The 17,217-nt window shown below is 44.7% G+C and overlaps 1 protein-coding gene across 1 annotated transcript in view; it reads left to right on the plus strand.

Moving 5' to 3' along the window:
- LOC142204466 (piwi-like protein 2) overlaps positions 1-17,217 on the plus strand; it is a 64,977-nt gene that overhangs the window by 19,581 nt on the left and 28,179 nt on the right. The window contains exons 10-15 of the mRNA XM_075275778.1: positions 793-906; positions 2,710-2,898; positions 10,463-10,547; positions 10,665-10,751; positions 11,604-11,744; positions 11,968-12,081. Of these exons, the coding sequence (XP_075131879.1) occupies positions 793-906; positions 2,710-2,898; positions 10,463-10,547; positions 10,665-10,751; positions 11,604-11,744; positions 11,968-12,081 (730 nt within the window). The remainder of the gene's footprint in view (positions 1-792; positions 907-2,709; positions 2,899-10,462; positions 10,548-10,664; positions 10,752-11,603; positions 11,745-11,967; positions 12,082-17,217) is intronic.

Here is a 17,217-nt window from a genome sequence, read left to right on the forward strand (position 1 = left end):
GTATATTTTATAATATCAGACATTATCATATAAAAATATCTTCCATCCAATGGTAGTGGTGCCTTTAGGTTATCGCTTCCAATCAGAATTGCCATAACATATAATGCATGTATACAATAAATGTATAGAGTACCCTCATCAGACAAAGAGATTATTTCACAGTATATGCAGAAGGGCGGGGAAGATGTATACAAAAGAACATCTGGATTCCAGTTGTTCATCAGTATTTTTGTACATCATGACATTGTAGGAGGGCACATCTATTGGTGCCCTCCTACAATGTCATCTAGGGCGAATGTCTGTGGTGACCTCTATGCGGGAGAACAAATCCCACCCCATGTATGGGACCCTGATGGGACTTGGCAGCACTGTAAGTGACCGTCTGCTTCACCCCAAGTGTGGGAAGGAGCTATCGCAAGTCCTTCCTTCCAACCACGACCAGGCTGTATAATCTACATCAGACCAAGCGTAGATAACTCCGCACAGACAATTAATGATTATGACGATGACCATGAGGTCTTCCTCTTTCTCTTCCGTTTTTCCTTAGCTGCTATGGACTCCTAGTATATCTTCTCTTCTCAGCATATGTGTGTCTACGTCTGTATTATATTACTGTGTATTATCCTGTACCTGTATTACTGTGCTGCTGTAAAATACTGAAATTTCCCCAATGTGGGACTATTAAAGGATTATCTTATCTTATGTCTGCTAAAGAACGTCACATATGTCCCATTACTAATGTCTGTCGGTGCCGTTAGACTGACTGACATGCTGTAATGTGCTGTGTTGTAGATTGCAGGTATGGCCAGAATTTGCAGCCAGTATACGCAGGACAGATGGAGGTCTCTTTCTTCAAGTTGGCATTACCCATAAGGTTATCCGTGATGATTCTGTGATGGACATTATGTAAGTACTGATCATCTAGTTATCTATTAGTTATTACCAAATTGACCTCCATTTTGCATAGTTCCTGATCTGTACTGTGGGAGGTAGAAGCAGCGGCGGACCCAGAGAGTCAGAGACAGACTCAAAAATTCAGGTGCAAACAGGTTTTACCCTGTACGTTTATTTAGCAAAAAACAGCAAAACAAAATAAGCCTTAACTTTAGGCAAAACAATAACAGAAATCCTGCTCGTCTGAGCTACTAACTATACAGAGAATACCCTAACTGTACGTGTGGCTTGCTTCAGCCACATGGTCAACACAAAGCACAGTAAAGACAACAGTTCACACTGGACTCTCACCAGTTTGCAGTGTGTTAGGACAGAACCCGGCTCCTGCCCAGAACTGAGGTGTTGACAATCTTTCATAGGCCTTTAATGAGGCCCAGCTCCCACCTGTGTTTGAAGGCTCCTTCCTAGTAGGACAAGAAGTAGTTAACAGAAGGAGCCGTCTCACAGCTAAGGTGTTATCTGAATTGTAACCTCACTTACCACACACAAGGAGGAATCTGGGAGAGATATAGCGACCTTCCAGAATCTCACCTGTCACCTTCTCATAGTACTTACAGGCATCTGAGGCCTCCTGTACTAGCGACGCTGAAGGGCCTGAAATTTTAGTGACTCTTCCCACCCTAAGGTGTTATTCACACATCAGTGTCTTCATCCGTGTTGGTAAGCCGAAAACCAGAGTGGCCTGAAATCGCAGTACAGGAGGAAATCTTTCCATGATCCCTTTTCTCTGTATACTCTACACTACTGGTTTTGGCTCTCAATCACTGATACAAATCACTTATTAAAGCTTATATCCACTTAGTCCTAAGCCTGAGTCTGTCAGTAAAGACACCAGACCCTGTTCCAGTGGGGCTCACATAAACTCACAGCGGACCCTTTCATGGCAAAATTACTATAGCATTATAATCGATCGATCAGGCATATTAATATTAAAACCACTGATAGATGAAGTGAATAACATGGATAATCTATGGTCAATGGGGCCAGTCATGAGATGGAATATTAAACAGGAAAAATGGACAATTGTAAGGATCTGAACAAATATAACAAGGGCCAGACAACTGGTTCATGTCTCCAAAACAGCAGGTATAAAGTGGCCCCAGGAAGGACTACTGGTGATGTGTATCCGAAGCTATTTGGGAGGTGAAGATGAGCCCGTCTGGTCCAAGAAGAGCTTTTGCAGCACAACTCTTTGTAAAGCTTGTGTATACACAGGGCACAGCTCACTGTATAGGGCTGCTTAACCACAAGCCAGTGATAGCGCCCATACTGACTTGTGTCCACTGATAAACGTATCTACAATGAACAATTGAGCATCAGAACCGGAAGCGGCATCCTGGTCTGATGAATCGGCTTGGCTTCTATATCATATGGACAGTTGGGTGCATGTGTGTCACTTACCTGGGGAAGAGATGGCACCAGCAGGCACTGTGGGATAAAGATAAGCCCGCAGAGACCATGTGATGGCCTGGACAATGTACTGCTATTATGTGGAGGTTACTCTGACTTGTATCACCTACCTGAACATTGTACAGACAAATGTCTGCAGTGGTATTTCCCACTAACAGTTTCCTCTAATGCCCCCGTCACACTACATTCATTGCTTAGGAATAGTTTGAGGAACAGAACAGAGGTCGAGGTGATGACTTGTCCTTGGATTATCAGGAATATCAAGAATCGATGTAACTTCTGCTAAATGACAGGAGGAGCGCTGTACCCTCGTGTCACCATTGTCTGTGTATGGTCACATTATAGGCATACCTTGTACCAGCAAAGTCGTGAACACTTTCAAGATGAAGTGACCAAGCAGCTGATAGGCAGCATCGTGATCACCAGATACAATAACCGCACCTACCGCATAGATGATATCGAGTGGAAGAAAACCCCTAAAGACGTCTTCACCATGTCAGATGGCACAAATATAAGTTTCATTGACTACTACAGGTAAGAATTGCTGTGTCTGTAATGACATTGTGCAGGTACATGGCAGAGCAAGAGAAGGGGATGAGATTTTGCAAATATTTCCAGTACAGGAAATTGTAAAAGCCGCAGATATCAATGTTGTCAATTTTCATGGCGGCTTTCACTACTTTCAGTGTAGCAGCCTTCACGTCCATGGTGATCTTCCTGCACTATGTGTGGACTTGCTGTAATGCTAGCTATGTCTGTGTTTTCCTATTTTAGCCACTAGGTGGCTCCATCCGCTATGTTATTCAGTCACTGGGGTTGTACATCATCTGGACATAACTATATCTCCTACGTTTCATTTTGGGGCATTTCTTCCATCTTTGAGTTATAACCTTGTTCAGATCCCAGATGTGAAGGAGCAGGGCACAGATTATTGAGCAGCCATGACACATTACATGTCACTTTTATCTGCCTATACCAAAAACTGAAGCTGCAGGCAAATCTTCCTTCACATCTGCTGGTATCTCATAGCAGGGAAGCACAACCAGGAACGACTTCTTATTACAACAGCCTCTACATAGTTACTTGAATCTGATACCAATGCTGGTCCCTAACACCAAAACACCCTAAGTCTACATTCACATCTGCATTGGAAACTCTGTCACGGCGTCTGCCTGAAATCAATGAATGAAAATCGTCTGGCACAGCGGAGACCCATTGGATTCCAATGTAATTCTGTTCGCATTTTAGTATCTCTATTACAGATTCTGTAACCCGAATTTGCTGCACTTTAGATCTCCTTGGTGCTGCTAGTTCGGGTTATTAGACCTGTGGTCATGGTGAGATTTACAGATAGGAAGGCTAAAATTCAGAAGCATTAGGTTGTCTGAATATGGCCTAAAGAGTTTTCTGCTGAGCTGCGGGGCATTTTTTGATATTGATCAGGGCTAATATATTAGAGAAAAAAACACAGATTACTCACCTATCCTTGTTCCCATGGACCTGCAGGCTCTGGCTGTAGTGGTGTCTATGGCTTGGCGCTCATTGCGCTTCCCTACTGCTGAATAATGGAGCTTGGAACTGATAGCTTTGCACTCTGTTATTGTATCAGTGCCTGCCGCCTGAAACAGCCGGACAGCACCTGAAATGTGGGATTGTCCCGCTCTATCCGGGGAGGTTACTACCATAGGGCCCGTTCTGGATACACAGATGGCCCTATAGTTAAAGCGAACCTGTAACGGATGACCCACCCTAAAATAGACAGATGGGGGTCTAACACACAGATCTGGCACTCATCAGCTGTTCTAAGCGCTGCAACCTATACAAAACATGGAGGCAGAAGCAGATGTTTCCATACAGTGTATAGCAGTGGTGGTGGAATACTGAAATCCACTCTGTCACACCTGCAATACAGGGTACAGAGCTTTCTGCTTGCAATTCCACCCCCTGTATAGGTTTTGGGGGAGTAGGCTGCTGGGAACAGCTGAGCTGTATGGGTTCTCAGTGTCAGACCTCACTAAGCTGACACTGATGCGAGTCCTGAGGATAGGTTATCAATAGAGATGAGCGAACAGTGTTCTATCGAACTCATGTTCGATCGGATATTAGGCTGTTCGGCATGTTCGAATCGAATCGAACACCGCGTGGTAAAGTGCGCCATTACTCGATTCCCCTCCCACCTTCCCTGGCGCCTTTTTTGCTCCAATAACAGCGCAGGGTAGGTGGGACAGGAACTACGACACCGGTGACGTTGAAAAAAGTAGGAAAAACCCATTGGCTGCCGAAAACATGTGACCTCTGATTTAAAAGAACAGCGCCGCCCAGGTTCGCGTCATTCTGAGCTTGCAATTCACCGGGGACGGAGGTTTCCGTCCAGTTAGCTAGGGCTTAGATTCTGGGTAGGCAGGGACAGGCTAGGATAGGAAGGAGAAGACAACCACAACAGCTCTTGTAAGAGCTAAATTCCAGGGAGAAGCTTGTCAGTGTAACGTGGCACTGACGGGCTCAATCGCCGCAACCCAGCTTTCCCAGGATCCTGAATGGAATACACTGACAGTGTATTCCCGTATACCCTATATATACCCCCGATCCCCGTTCCAACGGTGTGCCCCCCCCACCTTCACCCCAGAAATACACTGCAAGTCCCCTAGCAATAGAATTGGGGCTATATACACCCACTATGTTTGCTACTGCCATATAGTGCCATTGTCTGACTGGGAATTCAAAGAATATATTGGGGTTACATATAACTTCAATTCCAGGGAGAAGCTTGTCAGTGTAACGTGGCACTGACGGGCTCAATCGCCGCAACCCAGCTTTACCAGGATCCTGAATGGAATACACTGACAGTGTATTCCCGTATACCCTATATATACCCCCGATCCCCGTTCCAACGGTGTGCCCCCCCACCTTCACCCCAGAAATACACTGCAAGTCCCCTAGCAATAGAATTGGGGCTATATACACCCACTATGTTTGCTACTGCCATATAGTGCCATTGTCTGACTGGGAATTCAAAGAATATATTGGGGTTACAAATACCTTCAAGTCCTGCCACTGCCATATAGTGCCAGTTTCTGACTGGGAATTCAAAGAATATATTGGGGTTACAAATACACTCAAGTCCTGCCACTGCCATATAGTGCCAGTTTCTGACTGGGAATTCAAAGAATATATTGGGGTTACAAATACCCTCATTTCTTGCTACTGCCATATAGTGCCATTGTCTGACTGGGAATTCAAAGAATATATTGGGGTTACGTGCACCCACAATTTTTTCTACTGGTATATAGTGCCAGTTTCTGAGTGGAAATTCCCCAAATAATTTGAGGATACATTCACCCTACATCTCAGGCTCTTGCCATATTCACCCAGGTTGTCAGTGCTGCACCAGCTCGTTCCCAGACAGCTCGGCCCGAAAAACACATTACCTATATAGAGGATTTGGACAATGAAGACAACATGTTCTAAATCTAATGTCTGCACCTTCTCCAGAATTAAAATGAAGGCAGCTATTAACTTTCAAATAGCACTGTACAAAGGAAGATCTTATCAGCTTGTCTCATGACATGCTACTAAGAAGTGTCATTTGTGTATCTTAATGTAAATATAGTTGTATAAGCTTGTTGGGTTTTAGGCACTGCCAAGTTATTTATTACCACCCGCTCCCTTATAATGATGACGCCAAAGTCACTGTGGGTGTTCAGAGCTCACAGCTTTGGTTGACATTTGTCTTGCTCTCTGTCGGTACCAGCTGTCTTTTTGGATACTGTAAAGTTATGTTGACTTTATTAACAGCTATGGAAGCTTTAGCCAGGTTGTGACGGTGTGTAACCCTAACAACACTAAGTGGGATACACATTAATGGTCAGTCTATGTACGCTAAACGCATCACTGAAGTAATTTTTTTCCTTCTCCCCTAATATAAGAAAGGAACAGACATTAGACCTAGACCGTGGTTCGAGGCTTGTAAAAATCCAGTATTATTTGTTCTCCATGATGTGAAATATGCGTTAGACTCTTGAAAAGCAACCCAAGATGAAGTCAGCCATGTGTGCCAGTGTGTTACTTGGCATGCCTTTGCTGGCCCCAACTGTAAGGGTCACTCTCCATTTCCTCCATTTTCCACTCCCCTTCACACCATTTGTGGTGAAGCAATGGGATGCACTGAAGTGCACCCTCTAGCCTCGTGTGGGACAGGGACATCAGTTGCCACTCCAACCCCCTCGCCTTCCTCCGCCAGCCAACGGTGCGAAGATGAGAGGAGTGTGCTCTGAATGTTTTCTGCCTAGCAGTAGCCAATAGCTAATCAGTTGCTCAACCATGAGTGGCCATGGGTGGCAGACTTATGTGAAATCCCATCCCATCCATTGCACTGGACACGAAACATTAGCATGCGCTCATCACAACTCCGGATATGGCAGCTGCGTTAAGCAGGTGCAGGGTACAACACAGACCAGGCCCGAGCACCAGGAACAGGTGTTAGAAATACTGCAGCATCCGCCATTTCCTTCCAATTATGGGGTTTTGGACCCGCCACCGACTTTTCTGGACCTCAGTGGGGATCATGAGACACAGTTGCCATCAGGGCAAGCTGTGGTCATGTGCGGTTTGCAGTAAGGGGACAGTGCGCAATTGGAAGAGGAGTTGGTGGATGACGAGGCCACCGACCCCACATGGACAGGGGTGATGTCTAGGGGCTAAAGCAGTGTAGATGTAGAGGGAAGCTAAATCAACAAAAAACCTGGGTAGAAGCAAAGGCATAAACTGGGGTGATGTTTAGGGGCTAAAGCAGTGTAGATGTGGAGGGAAGCTAATTCAACAAAAAAACAGGGTAGAAGCAAAGGCATAAACTGGGGTGATGTTTAGGGGCGAAAGCAGTGTAGATGTGGAGGGAAGCTAAGCAGCAAAAACAGTGGGTAGAAGCAAAGGCATGCAAAACTCTACCCTATTGGAAGACTTATTCCTAGGTCTGGAACACGTTAATGGCCCCCCTGGACAAATTACTGCCACTCAGGGGCCTAGTGTCACCAGGAGGGACAAGTATAAGTGCATGTTGTGGGAATACCTGGCCGACACCAGCTCTGCCCTCTCCGATCCCTCTGTGCTCTACAGCCTACACTTATTTTCTCATCTTTTTTTCTGCACTGCACATCTCTTGCCTACTTCCTTTGGGATCTCAGAAGTGGTGGTCTCAGTGCTGAGAAACACATCTGAGTCCCCCATGCAATATGCATTAAGAGAACCCTGGAGCCTACCATAGCATCGAGCCTGGCTAAATGCAGAGAAAGATTTTGGACCACTTCCAGAGATGGTAATTTCAGTGCTGCAGTTGGCAATGGATGGTGTAATGGGATTAGCTGAGGGATCGCTGTCTTGACCACTTTTTGGCACAAAATGAAAGTCCAATCCAGCCAAGTATGGTGCAAGGATATGATGCAAGGACACCTACATATCTGTCTGTGACACATTGGGGAGTTCACCCTCATCCGCCCTTTTGGCCTGCACCATAATGCGCCTCTTCCCAGCTAAGCTAAGCGCTGAATTTAGGGACCGCCTCATGTTTGGGGGAAAGTGCTGGTGTGGACGGCACAGTGAGGTGGCGCAGTAGACACTCTGCCCAAAAAGGGCAGACTGTCCCCCAGCCGGGACTCCAACATCTCCTGGGCCAGATTTTTTGAGATGAGGCCGTTGAAGCCTTGGGCATGTGGGTGGGTTGCGCTGTACTTTAGCATGAAATGATAGGCCTGGGAGATGGGGAGTTGCTGGGAAGAGGCGCATGATGGCGCGGGCAAAAGGAGAAGTGGCAGGAAAAGGGGAGGATGAGGGAGAAGTCAACAAAGTGGCGGAGGCAGATGAAGTGATGTCCTGGCTCGTCCTCTGGCGTGCATCGCCAGCACTGTGAGCAGAGGCAGTGGCATGAACGGCGGGCGACGTTTGTCCTGCCGTTGCTGCCTTCCACTGATTCCAGTGCTTGGATTCCAAATGACGGTGCATTGAAGTGGTGGACAGGTTGCTCTTCTCAGGGCCCCTACTCGATTTCGAGAGGCAAATTGTGTAGACGACACTATATCTGTCCTCGGCGCATTCCTTGAAAAAACTCTACACCCTCGAGAAACGTGCCCTCGATGGGGGAGTTTTTCTGGGTTGGGTACAAAAGGGAACATCTTCGGACATTCCGGGTCTGGCCTGGCTTCGGCGAAGCTGCTGACCTCTGCCTCTAGCTACCCTTTTTGGTGCTGCACCTGCCTCAACATCCACACTACTTTCCCAGCTTGACATCCGCCTTGTCTAGGTGGGGTCGGTGTCCTCGTCGTCCACCACCTCCTCTTCCAACTCCTGTCTCGCCTCCTCCTCCTGCACAATGCGCATGTCAACTGGCTGCCCTGACAGCAACTGCATCTCATCGTCGTCGATGAGGGTGGGTTGCTGGTCATCCGCCACCAAATCGACCGGAGATGGAGGAGACTCCAGTGTTTGAGCATCTGGACACAGATACTCGTCTGTTAGGTCCATGGAATCGCGAAATGGAGGGGCAGGTTGCGGTACAGTCAAAGGAAGGGAGAACAGCTCTGGGGAGCAGGGACAGTTGGGGTTATTGTTCTGGGAAGATTGAGAATTTTGGGTGGAAGGAGGACAAGACTGTTGGGTAAGAGGAGGAGAGGAGGTAGAGGCTGACTGTCTGGTGGACAATGTGCTTTAAGCGTTATCCGACAGCCATTGCAAGACCTGTTCCTGGTTCTCGGGCCTACTAAGGTTTGTACCATTCAGCTTAGTTAATGTGGAACTTTTGTGCAAAGCGCAGAACTTAGGGCCCACCTGATGTTAAGGGACACACGCTGGTACAAGGCTCAACTCACCCTAAGTGCCAAAAACACTGCTGGTGCAAGGCTCTACTCATGGCGAGGGCCTCAATCTCTGCTGGTAGCTCAGCTTAAGGTCCTGTAACTTTGTTTGGAAGGGCTCATGTTAAGGGCTAGAAAAGTCAATTTTGGAAGGTCTTACCACATCTCACACACACACACACACACACACACACACACACACACACACACACACACACACACACACACACACAATGACAGTTGTGGGTGAGGACTAAAGGATTTCCCATTGCCTATTCCATCTGTGGTTGTCATGGTTTAAAGGGGTGGTTGTTACTGTTTGTTGAGCTTAAATTGGGGTTTGTGTCCATCCATTTGGGGAGTAAAGAAGGTTTCCAGGTATTTTCCCACTTTGATAGTGGTTTTTTTGAATGTGTAAAGTGTGTAGTTGTTAGGCTGTGATAGTGGTGTAACAGAGGGTCTTTGGTGTGTTAGATGCCCCCAGACATGCTTCCCCTGCTGTCCCAGTGTCATTCCAGGGTGTTGGCATCATTTCCTGGGGTGTCATAGTGGACTTGGTGACCCTCCAGACACAGATTTGGGTTTCCCCCTTAACGAGTATATGTTCCCCATAGACTATAATGGGGTTCGAAACCCGTTCGAACACACGAACAGTGAGCGGCTGTTCAAATCGAATTTCGAACCTCGAACATTTTAGTGTTCGCTCATCTCTAGTTATCAATAACAAAAATATCTCCAGCCTGGACAACCCTTGTAAAGTAATTCTGAGGGCAATTATCACATAACTACACACACAGAATTTTACTTAATATTAACACTGTTTCATTTCTCAATTATCTTGCTTTTTCCAGCGGCCATGATAGTTTCCCTAGTTGTCTGGCTGGCTAAGTCCAGTTTCATATATAAGCCTCTCTTTAGGCCTCTGATAGGAAATTCCTTCATGTAGATTGTAGTATAAAGATTATGTTAGTAAAAGCAAAATGCTGCCCATGTGCTTGTGGCACACAGTGACTGCCTGTACTTCTCTGTCCTTCCAGCACATGCTTTACAGTAACTGCAGATTAACAAATCCCTTTGCAAGCCACATTTTTGTTCATTGGATTTGCATAGATTATAGTTGCATTGCTGGTTTTATTGCCAGAACCCTACACCTTGATCTGAAAAGCATAAATGTACAGTATGTGAGTGCCCTTCCATACCTGCATCGGTCATACATATGATATACGTGCACTTATCTGGTATCTTTTGTCCTATAGCAAGAATTATGGCATCACAGTGAAAGACGTGGACCAGCCGCTCTTAGTTCACAGGCCTAAGGAGAGGAAAGATGTTCCTAGCAAGGTGATGTCTGTGCCTGTACTGTCTGCAGATGTTATGGATGTGTATATAAGATAAGATAATCCTTTAATAGTACCACAGTGGGGAATATCAGAGTTCATAGTCTCTTTTTACATTTAGATAGCAGGTATGGTCCTCCTCCTTCCAGAACTTTCCTACATGACTGGCATTCCTGAAAAAATGAAAAAAGACTTTAAAGCCATGAAGGTAACTGGGTGCTATATTTGCTGAAAACTGTAATATAGCCCGTTTTGGCAATATCTTGTTTATCCATTGTGGGGAAGGTAGCTCTGTAGCAGCGATGGTGCGGACCCAACTAGTCCGAGACAAGGACACAATGTCTGGTGCAAACAGGTTTATTTGGAAAAACAGCAAAATAAAATTAGCCTTCATGTCAGGCAAAAAATAAGCAAAATAAAATACAGCTTTAATGTCAAGTAAAACGTCAAACAAAGCCCTGCTTGTCTGAGCACTAACTAAACAGTAAAAAGCTAACTATAAGTGTGCCTTACTGCCACACAAACAATGTAGCACCGTACAGTCTCACCAGACTCTGTGTTTTGGGACAGACCCAGGCACCTTCTCTCGCTCCCAGGATCTGCAGCCTTTTATGGACCAGTAACAAGTCTGGGCCCTACACCTGGGCTGAGGACTACTCCAGACCCGCCCTGGACCACATGTATGTCAGAAACCTGGGGAGCTATACTGGGACTCCAGCACTCTGCCTGTCACCTTCTCACACCATCAACTTTCTCCATTATGTCAGTTTATCAGCATAGGACTGACTATTGAATCTTTTATAATGAATTGATATTGCTGGAGAAATCTACATAGTACCCATACAAATTACAATAGGTCTTTGTACCTGTTCATTGGTCAAACAACCCATTATCTATGGGGGAAGAGATCACAACGACGACAAGCTTGTAATACATATGTGGGGTGTAGGTGGGTGGAGGACAGCTTTACTTAATTTGACCTTTGCAAGCCTTTTCTCTCATGATATGTCTCCTTCTGGCTCAGCTTGTGGTGCCAACCATGTCCTTGTTCTGTTTCCAGGACTTGACCCAGCAGATACACCTCAGTCCTAAGCAGCACCACATATCGCTCGGAAAGATGATTAAGAGAATCCAGACAAAAGAGGAGGCGCAGGCTGAGATGCAGAGATGGGGCCTACAGATAGACTCCGATATACACGTGGTAGGGATTGTACAAATGCTGTATGTGCTGATGTATATTTATGTGTTATTTACATCAGTATTCCTTATATTCCCCTGTATGGAAATATTAAGTGGCTGTATGCCTTCTTACAGTAAGACATTCTTTACTTATCGGAGGAGATTGTTGTGATTTAATATTACACTGATGAGATTTTTAGTATTGTATAAGAATTACCTGAGTTTCCTATATACCTTTTCTGCAGACGTCTGGAAGGATTCTACCAGTGGAGAAAATTAACCTAAGGAACAATTCGTTCCCACCAGGAGAGGACCTGAACTGGACCAGAGAAGTAACCCGGGAACCATCCATTTCATCTGTGAGTATGTCTATATATATATATATATATATATATATATATATATATATATATGTAATTTAATTTTTTTTATAGTTAGGGTCAGCATCATACGCTAACAGCTGCCTGTGCAGATTTTTATTTCATTTAAAAGAATATATTATTTATATTCTTGTGTACATACATCATTTGTACTACAACATGTCTCCACCTATTTGGTACCCTCATAACCACCTCAATATCTCACCCCAGTGAGTTTTGCACTTGCAAACTACTTTAAAGGGGTGATCTGGTTTCTAAGATTGATGGCCTATCCTCAGGATAGCTAACGCTGTTAGATCTGAGGGTCCAACACGTGGGTCCTCCACAGATCACCGGTACCAAGACAGCACCAAATAGCAACACTGCTCACTCACCATTTAAACTGTACCAGCGAGTGTAGGTACTGCAAAGCTGCCCGATAGACTGCCGTGTCACCTCAGTACAGGTGGTCTATGGGGATCCCAAGTGTCGGACCCCCACAGATCTAATATTGATGGCCTATGGTGAGGACAGGACATCAGTCTCAGAAACCGGGTAAACACTTTAAGATCAAATAAACCCTAATGTATAAATCTCAAAATGAAACTGCAACTTGTCTTACAAAATCACAAACCCCTCTTATAGCTGCTTTAGTTGCTAGTGCTGAAAAATCGTGAAATCATGTGGGGCCTTAAGTACAAAAACAGACCTAAGGAGTTAAGGTATCTGAAGTGTTTGGTTCGTTCTTCTGTTCTGTGGACTAAATATTAAAATGGATCCGTCCAAGAATGGACAACAATTGAATCTGAGGGGCTCCTCTGACTATAATGGGGTCTCCTAGTTATCCATTGTTTTCTTTGACACGTTTGTATTTGACATGACATGTAACCTGCTCATGAAGGGTTTGAGGTTTGTCCTGCTGTATTATGTAACACATCCGCGTCAGCTGAACTCTCATCACTGTCTCTGGAGTCACCTTTGATCTATTGCACACCGCAACAACAACTTACAGGTTTATGGCCGGCTGTGAAAATAAACATGACTGTGATAGCAATGAGATTGTGTATTCAGGTCTCTAGTTTGTAAATATACTGTATATATATGTATGTACAGTCCTATGAAAAAGTTTGGGCACCCCTATTAATCTTAATCATTTTTAGTTCTAAATATTTTGGTGTTTGCAACAGCCATTTCAGTTTGATATATCTAATAACTGATGGACACAGTAATATTTCAGGATTGAAATGAGGTTTATTGTACTAACAGAAAATGCGCAATATGCATTAAACCAAAATTTGACCGGTGCAAAAATATGGGCACCTCAACAGAAAAGTGACATTAATATTTAGTACATCCTCCTTTTGCAAAGATAACAGCCTCTAGTTGCTTCCTGTAGCTTTTAATCAGTTCCTGGATCCTGAATGAAGGGATTTTGGACCATTTCTTTCTACAAAACAATTCAAGTTCAGTTAAGTTTGATGGTCGCCGAGCATGGACAGCCCGCTCTCAAATGATCTGAAAACAAAGATTGTTCAACATAGTTGTTCAGGGGAAGGATACAAAACGTTGTCTCAGAGATTTAACCTGTCAGTTTCCACTGTGAGGAACATAGTAAGGAAATGGAAGACCACAGGGACAGTTCTTGTTAAGCCCAGAAGTGGCAGGCCAAGAAAAATATCAGAAAGGCAGAGAAGAAGAATGGTGAGAACAGTCAAGGACAATCCACAGACCACCTCCAAAGAGCTGCAGCATCATCTTGCTGCAGATGGTGTCACTGTGCATCAGTCAGCAATACAGCGCACTTTGCACAAGGAGAAGCTATATGGGAGAGTGATGAGAAAGAAGCCGTTTCTGCACGTACGCCACAAATAGAGTTGCCTGAGGTATGCAAAAGCACATTTGGAGAAGCCAACTTCATTTTGGAAACAAAGATTGAGTTGTTTGGTCATACAAAAAGGCGTTATGCATGGCGTCCAAAAAGAAACAGCATTCCAAGAAAAACACATGCTACCCACTGTAAAATTTGGTGGAGGTTCCATCATGCTTTGGGGCTGTGTTGCCAATGCCGGCACCGGGAATCTTGTTAAAGTTGAGGGTCGCATGGATTCCACTCAGTATCAGCAGATTCTTGAGACTAATGTTCAAGAATCAGTGACGAAGTTGAAGTTACGCCGGGGATGGATATTTCAGCAAGACAATGATCCAAAACACTGCTCCAAATCAACTCAGGCATTCATGCAGAGGAACAATTACAATGTTCTGGAATGGCCATCCCAGTCCCCAGACCTGAATATCATTGAACATCTGTGGGATGATTTGAAGCGGGCTGTCCATGCTCGGTGACCATCTAACTTAACTGAACTTGAATTGTTTGTCCAAAATACCTTTATCCAGGATCCAGGAACTGATTAAAAGCTACAGGAAGCGACTAGAGGCTGTTATCTTTGCAAAAGGAGGATCTACTAAATATTAATGTCACTTTTCTGTTGAGGTGCCCATACTTTTGCACCGGTCAAATTTTGGTTTAATGCATATTGCACATTTTCTGTTAGTACAATAAACCTCATTTCAATCCTGAAATATTACTGTGTCCATCAGTTATTAGATATATCAAACTGAAATGGCTGCTGCAAACACCAAAATATTTAGAACTAAAAATGATTAAGATTAATAGGGGTGCCCAAACTTTTTCATAGGACTGTATATTATTTGTGAGTTGGAAGGGGATGTCTCATCAAGAAGACGTCTCCTCTGTAAGTTGTACAGGAACTTATCAGACCTTGCGTTCCCTGCTAAGAATTCAGGGAAACAGATATGCAAATAAGTCTCTCAAGTTCTCCTTTTCCACCAATAATAATAATAATAATAATAATAATAATTCTATTTATATGGCACCAACATATTCCACAGCGCTGCACAATTTTTAGGACTTATTTACATGTTTCTTGCCCACTTAGCAGGGTATGCATAATAATAATAATACATTTTATTTATATAGCGCCAACATATTCCGCAGCACTGTACAATTTATAGGGTTCAGATACAGACATACATAACAAAGAACGTCATTTCACACAATGGGACTGAGGGCCCTGCTCAAAAGAGCTTACAATCTATGAGGTAGAGGGGGTGACACAAGAGGTAGCAGGGGCGGCATTGCTTATACAGTGTTCAGACAATTTTGTGCATTAGGAATTGTGATAGGCTTGTCTGAAAAGATGCGTCTTTAGTTTGCGTTTGAAACTGTAGAAGTTGGGAGTTAATCTTATTGTCCGGGGTAGAGCATTCCAGAGAAGTGGTGCAGCTCGGGAGAAGTCTTGTATACGATCTTGTATAAGGTTCTGATAATAGAGGATGTAAGTGTTAGATCATTGAGTGAGTGGAGAACACGGGTTGGGCGGTAGACAGAGATGAGGGAAGAAATGTAGGGAGGTGCGGCATTATGGAGAGCCTTGTGGATGAGAGTAATAACTTTATATTTTATGGATATTTTATGCATGGTCTAAGGCCCCGTTCACATGGGGCAAGAGGGAGTGGATTTTGGCACTGAATCCACGTCATAATCCGCCCCCTCACAATAGAGGTCTATGTAGACCGCTAGCTTACTTTTTTCCGTGAGCGGCATGTTGCCGCTCATGGAAAACAGAAGCGAGCTGCCCTTTGTTCAAACGGATTCTGTGGCTGATTCAGCCCTGGCATCTGCCTCGGGCAGTACGCTCCGAACTAGACCCATTCATTTGGGCCTACTCTGGAGCGGCAAGCTGCAACTGTCGTGGAAGGTGCATTTTGGCCCTATTCTGGCACAGCTTCCCGCGTCAGAATCAGGACCAAAATCCGCCATTCTGCGCCCCGTGTGAATGGGACCTAAGAAGTCCCTGTACAGCTCACGATGGCCTCATAGAAGACTTCTTAATCAGACATAGTATCCCTTCTGTCTCACATCTAGGACCTCTCAATAACCTGACATGATCTGCACATGAGTCCCTCTTCCTTTTGGCTGCAGGTATTCTGACTTGGGTTTATTCCTAGATTATGCCGCTAGGTTTTAGGAAAGCCAGGCACTGATATTTAGCGTTGGCTCTCAACCTGCAGGATGTGTACTCCAGGGCTTACTCCCCGCAGTCCCCAGGGGTGTGCAACACATCATGGAACCACTGGTCTATTTTACATGTTGCACTGCGTGCAGGACCAGGCAGGATGCTGTGGGCCCTGTGCTTACTTTATCAGCACTGATGGAGGCGCTCATTGCACTGAGTGGTGAGCTGTACTCGTCACTCTGCGCCCCATTTTCTCTCTAATTCAGGTGCTGATATCACAGCATATCCTGGAACGGACAGTAAGTGGTAAGCAGAGGGGTGAGTGATATATACAGCTCACCACTTGCTTCTGTGGTGTCACAAACTACAATAAGCACCTCCATCAGTACTAATGAAAGTCAGCATGGTGCCCGCGGCTACACGTGGGTGTCTGTCCTGGGCAAGTGGGACCTGCATGTAACATAGACATCACTGGGTATGAGGGCCGCTATACTTCACGTAAGGCACTGCGGAGGCTATTATGTTACACTTTTAAGACCATTATGGCATATGTGGGGGTCATTGTGTTACATGTCGGGGTCATTACATAACTGTCAGAAGTAATATAAGAGATCGCTACTTTGGGGGTACTTGGTTAGGACTTTTTCTCACTAGGGGATACTATAGGGATCTACCTTTTCAAAAGGTGTCGCTAGAGCCAGACTTGTATGTATTTATATTTGCTGTTTTATACACATCCACTTTACAGGTATAGATGGAGATGACGTGAGGATTCAGTAAAAGTTGCAGCAAGTTTTTTTTTATTCTTTATTTTTCTTTGTTTGCTACATTCGCTTGTTTAACCCCTTCCCAGCAAGGCAGACTTTCAATTTTTCATGTTTACAACCTTCCCTTATGATATAGGCTTGAGAAAGGTTCAGGTTGAACCGAAACGTTGCGTTACTGGGCTACTAAAGTTTATTTGCATCAATTTTGGAGTGCTACCTCTTATTCCTTTGCTACTTTGGTGATTTTGCCCCTGACTGGAGGCTTGTACCCATTGCGCGTATTTACATAGTGCTGCTCTCTTTTCGGTGCTATACTGCTTTCCGATATGGCG

Source organism: Leptodactylus fuscus, chromosome 5, assembly GCF_031893055.1.
Source record: "Leptodactylus fuscus isolate aLepFus1 chromosome 5, aLepFus1.hap2, whole genome shotgun sequence".
NCBI lineage: Eukaryota > Metazoa > Chordata > Amphibia > Anura > Leptodactylidae > Leptodactylus > Leptodactylus fuscus.